At 27.8% G+C, this 4,030-nt stretch overlaps 1 protein-coding gene across 1 annotated transcript; it reads left to right on the plus strand.

Annotated features, from left to right (window-relative positions):
- Window positions 1–799: 799 nt before the first annotated feature.
- LOC111713212 (ankyrin repeat and LEM domain-containing protein 1) lies at window positions 800–1,495 on the plus strand (the record flags this gene model as incomplete). The annotated part of the gene is made up of 1 exon (XM_023488035.1): window positions 800–1,495. A coding segment is annotated over one exon (623 nt), but the record flags the coding sequence as incomplete, so codon positions are not given.
- Between the last annotated feature and the right edge of the window lie 2,535 nt (window positions 1,496–4,030).

Consider the following 4,030-nt stretch of genomic DNA (forward strand, 5'->3'; position numbering starts at 1 on the left):
AAACCAGCCCCCCCCCTCTCTCTGTATCTGAGGTGTAGAATTATACCTACACTAAAATATTTTAAAATCAGTAATACACACATGCAATTTTACTGTACAATATTTAACAAAAATACTGAATTGATGGTCTGCTTTTATAATTTTGATCCCTTACTTACATAAAAGTACCAAATATTAAATATTAAGCAATGTTCAGGAGAGATAACAGTAACTAAGCAGAAATACTACCTATTAAATATATTCAGAAATCCAAATTAGCATTACATTATCAGATCTCCTGCTCAATATACACAAATACATTTAATAAACACTTTTCTAATCCCTTCCTTCTGGCAGTAAAAAAATATGTAAAAAAAAATCAACACAATCGGAATTGATACACATCCTCAAACGGAGGCTGAAAATAAAGAAATACAATTAGGACCTGTTAATAATATTTAAAAACAAAAAATTAGAGCCATTTGAAATATAGAGGCCGTCCTCGAGATATCAGGAACTTTCCGGAGCCATAACTCTGGCCTCGGAGGTCTCAGAACACTCATCTTTGGGTTCTGGGATTTTTTCATATGCCGTCCATCCGGTGGCTGACTTGACATGGAATGACCCTTTCACAACTTGAAACCTTTATCTGATATAGAACATATCGTCGTTTTTCTATCTTTAAAAGTGATTAATTCTAATAATTCTTAAAATTTTTCCTGCAGTAGAAATGCGCAAGTCATTTTGTAGAGAAACCACAATTAAAATTAATCAGTTTTTAAAATTATATTAAAAAATATTAATTAATACTTCTCTTTAGGTCTTGAAAAGTATCCAAATCTTCTACCTGAGTCCCTGAAGAACGTCTCCTGTATAACGAAGAACTGGGACCAGTTGTGGAAACTAGATGATGAAATGGCGAAAATGTTTGATTCTGTTGATTCTGAGCAAATGGAAACAATTAATCGATATACTCGGGAATCTGTCAGTAAGACCTCTTTCAACTATCTTCTGATAGATCCGAGAATAAGTAAAAAATCCTGGAAAACATTTATTGATGCAATATTTTATATCGGTAAAGGAACAGGTTCCAGACAGTTAGAGCACATGTATGATGCGTTCAAAAAAAAGGGTTCCCAGGAGAAAAGTTCCAAGGTTCAACGTATCCTAGAAATTTGGAATGCAGGTGTCGGAGTAGTTTCTCTCAAGGTCTTCGAAAACCGTATTGCTGTAGATGCGTATACTAGAGAAGCTGCGATGATAGATGCTATGGGACTAGATAATTTGACTAATGTTAAACCTGGAGATTATTATGGTCCTGCGAAAACCTGGGAGAAGAATAAACAACAGCAACTAGGAACCTTCCTTCTCTACAGAGCTTTCCAAAACTTTGAAGATGAAGGAGGACAACAAATTCGTGAAGTGGATCTAAAAAAAAAATAAGTTGTACAAAATTCTATATGAAAAATTCGTTTAGTAGATCTGAAAATAAAAAAGTTTAATCAAGACTTATTTAAAAGTTGTGACAATGCACGTATTTTATAATTATAATTTTAGTACTTTTTGATCACCAATGTGCTTTAAGTATAATATTTTTAAACTAACTTAGTTATTCTTTTATGTAACTCTTTAAGACTAAATTGAATTCTCTTAAAATAGCTTCCTCAAATATTGATCGTTCTAATAGTTTAACATTTTATCTTCAACAATTGGATAATCTAAAGTACTAAAAATTATGACTCTTAGATAGTTATTTATAAATTGACTTACTTTTTAGAAGATGTTATAGACAATAAAAGTTTAATCAAGATTTATATAAAAGTTTAATCAAGATCTATATAAAAATTTAATCAAGATCTATATAAAAGTTTTATCATGGTTTATTTAAAAGTTTAATCAAGATTTATATAAAAGTTTTATCATGATTTTTTTAAAAGTTTAATAAATATCTATATAAAAGTTTAATCATGATTTTTATAAAAGTTTAATCATGATTTATATAAAAGTTTAATCAAGATCTATATAAAAGTTTAATCAAGATCTATATAAATGTTTAATTAAGATTTATATAAAAGTTTAATCAAGATCTATATAAAAGTTTAATCAAGATTTATACAAAAGTTTAATCAAGATTTATATAAAAGTTTAATCAAGATCAATATAAAAGTTTAATCAAGATTTATATAAAAGTTTAATCAAGATTTAAAAAAAAGTTTTATCAAGATTTATACAAGAGTTTAATCAAGATTTATATAAAAGTTTTATCAAGATTTATAAAAAAGTTTTATCAAGATTTATGTAGAAGTTTATCAAGATTTATATAAAAGTTTAATCAAGATTTATATAAAAGTTTAATCAAGATATATATAAAAGAAAATCGAATCGAGCTTTATAGATAATGTAAATTTAACAATGGTGAAAAAGTATTTTGTGAAATGTTTATAAACATGTTTATATAATGATTATTTTTCTAGATTAAATTTAGGATTAAAGGGAGTGACCAGCAATGTATGGTGGTTGAACTCAATTTTTTTCGGATCCATCTGAGACATAACACGTTTAAAAAAACTATAATTACTGAGTTTGAGGGCAAAGTTGACGTTCAAAATTATCAATTTGGGTAGATACAATTTGAGAATCAGTTTTTTAAATTATTAAATAACGACGACAAAAAATGTAACAAAGATTCTTCAAAAAACTAATTAGTTGTTAAGGAACAGGTTGAGAAAATAAAAATTGACTTATATCAACGAAAATAAATAATCTTACTCAGTTATTAGTTTCTGTAATCTCTCAATGTTCACAAAAATATTGTATAGGTTTTCTGGAATTTTTACTGAAAAGACGAAATTTGAAGAATTTGTAGAAGTCTGCGAACAAATTCATAGAAAACAAATTCAATATGAAAACGAAATAATTAATTTATTGATAAATTTCTTGTGAGAAAAATGTTCCTAAACATCCAATTAGTTTACTGTAAAATTTTTACTATATTTGCGTCTTTGTTATTTAATACTTTAAAAAAACAATTCTCAAAACGTATCCACCCCAAAAAGACGGTTTTGAGCATAGACTTTGTGCTCAAACTCAGTTTATATAGAAAAAATTTTAATTTAAACAAATTTAAGCCCCCCCCCTGGACAAATTCCTGAGCAAAGCTTTTCACCAATAACATTCTCTCTGAATTTCTGTTTTCTTCATGAACCAAATGACCAATTTGCCTCAAATCATACTGTTTAACATGATTATCATCTTAAATCTATCTATTTTAACCTAACATAAACTGTAGATAGTACAAGTTGGAATGGAGAATACTGGAAATATAAAAATATGATATATGACAAAGAAATAAACTTATATTCATGATTTCCACCACAATAATCGTCTGATTAACAATTAGAAGTCAATCTACTGTTTATTAAAAATTTTCAGACGTAGACACTGAAGCAGTGGCTTAAATAGGGGGGGTTATCCTTGAATCTTGGTGTTGATTACCCCTCCCCCCCCCATAATCATGGAGATAATTACCCCTGAACTATTCAGGGGTATAAATATAAATAGCAGGGATTACTCCACTTACTGCCTCTGCAAGTTTATAGTTTCCCCTTCCAAAAAAAATTATTCCCTAAATAGCTTTGTCCTGATGCACTCTAACCTTTCTCCGAAAAAAAAAAAAAATCTTTTTCCTCTTAGAGTAAAACTATTCTTTTTTAACTTACTAATAATAAATTCAGTTTTTTTACAGATCTTAGTAGTTAATGTAAAATGAATGACTGTAATGAAGTATCAAAACAAGGTGAAAGCTGAAAGGTAGGAAATGAAGCCTTTATTTGATGGAGTTTGTAAATTTCAGAAATGAGTGGAAAATGCAAATCAACCCCAACTAAGACCAATAATTTGAATACATCATGATATTTTTCTATAAAAGTTTAATCATGATCTATATAAAACTTTAATCAAGATTTATTTCAAAGTTTAATCAAGATTTATATAAAAGTTTAATCAAGATTTATTTAAAAGTTTAATCAAGATTTATATAAAAGTTTAATCA

Source organism: Eurytemora carolleeae, unplaced genomic scaffold (genome assembly GCF_000591075.1).
Source record: "Eurytemora carolleeae unplaced genomic scaffold, Eaff_2.0 scaffold1372, whole genome shotgun sequence".
NCBI lineage: Eukaryota > Metazoa > Arthropoda > Copepoda > Calanoida > Temoridae > Eurytemora > Eurytemora carolleeae.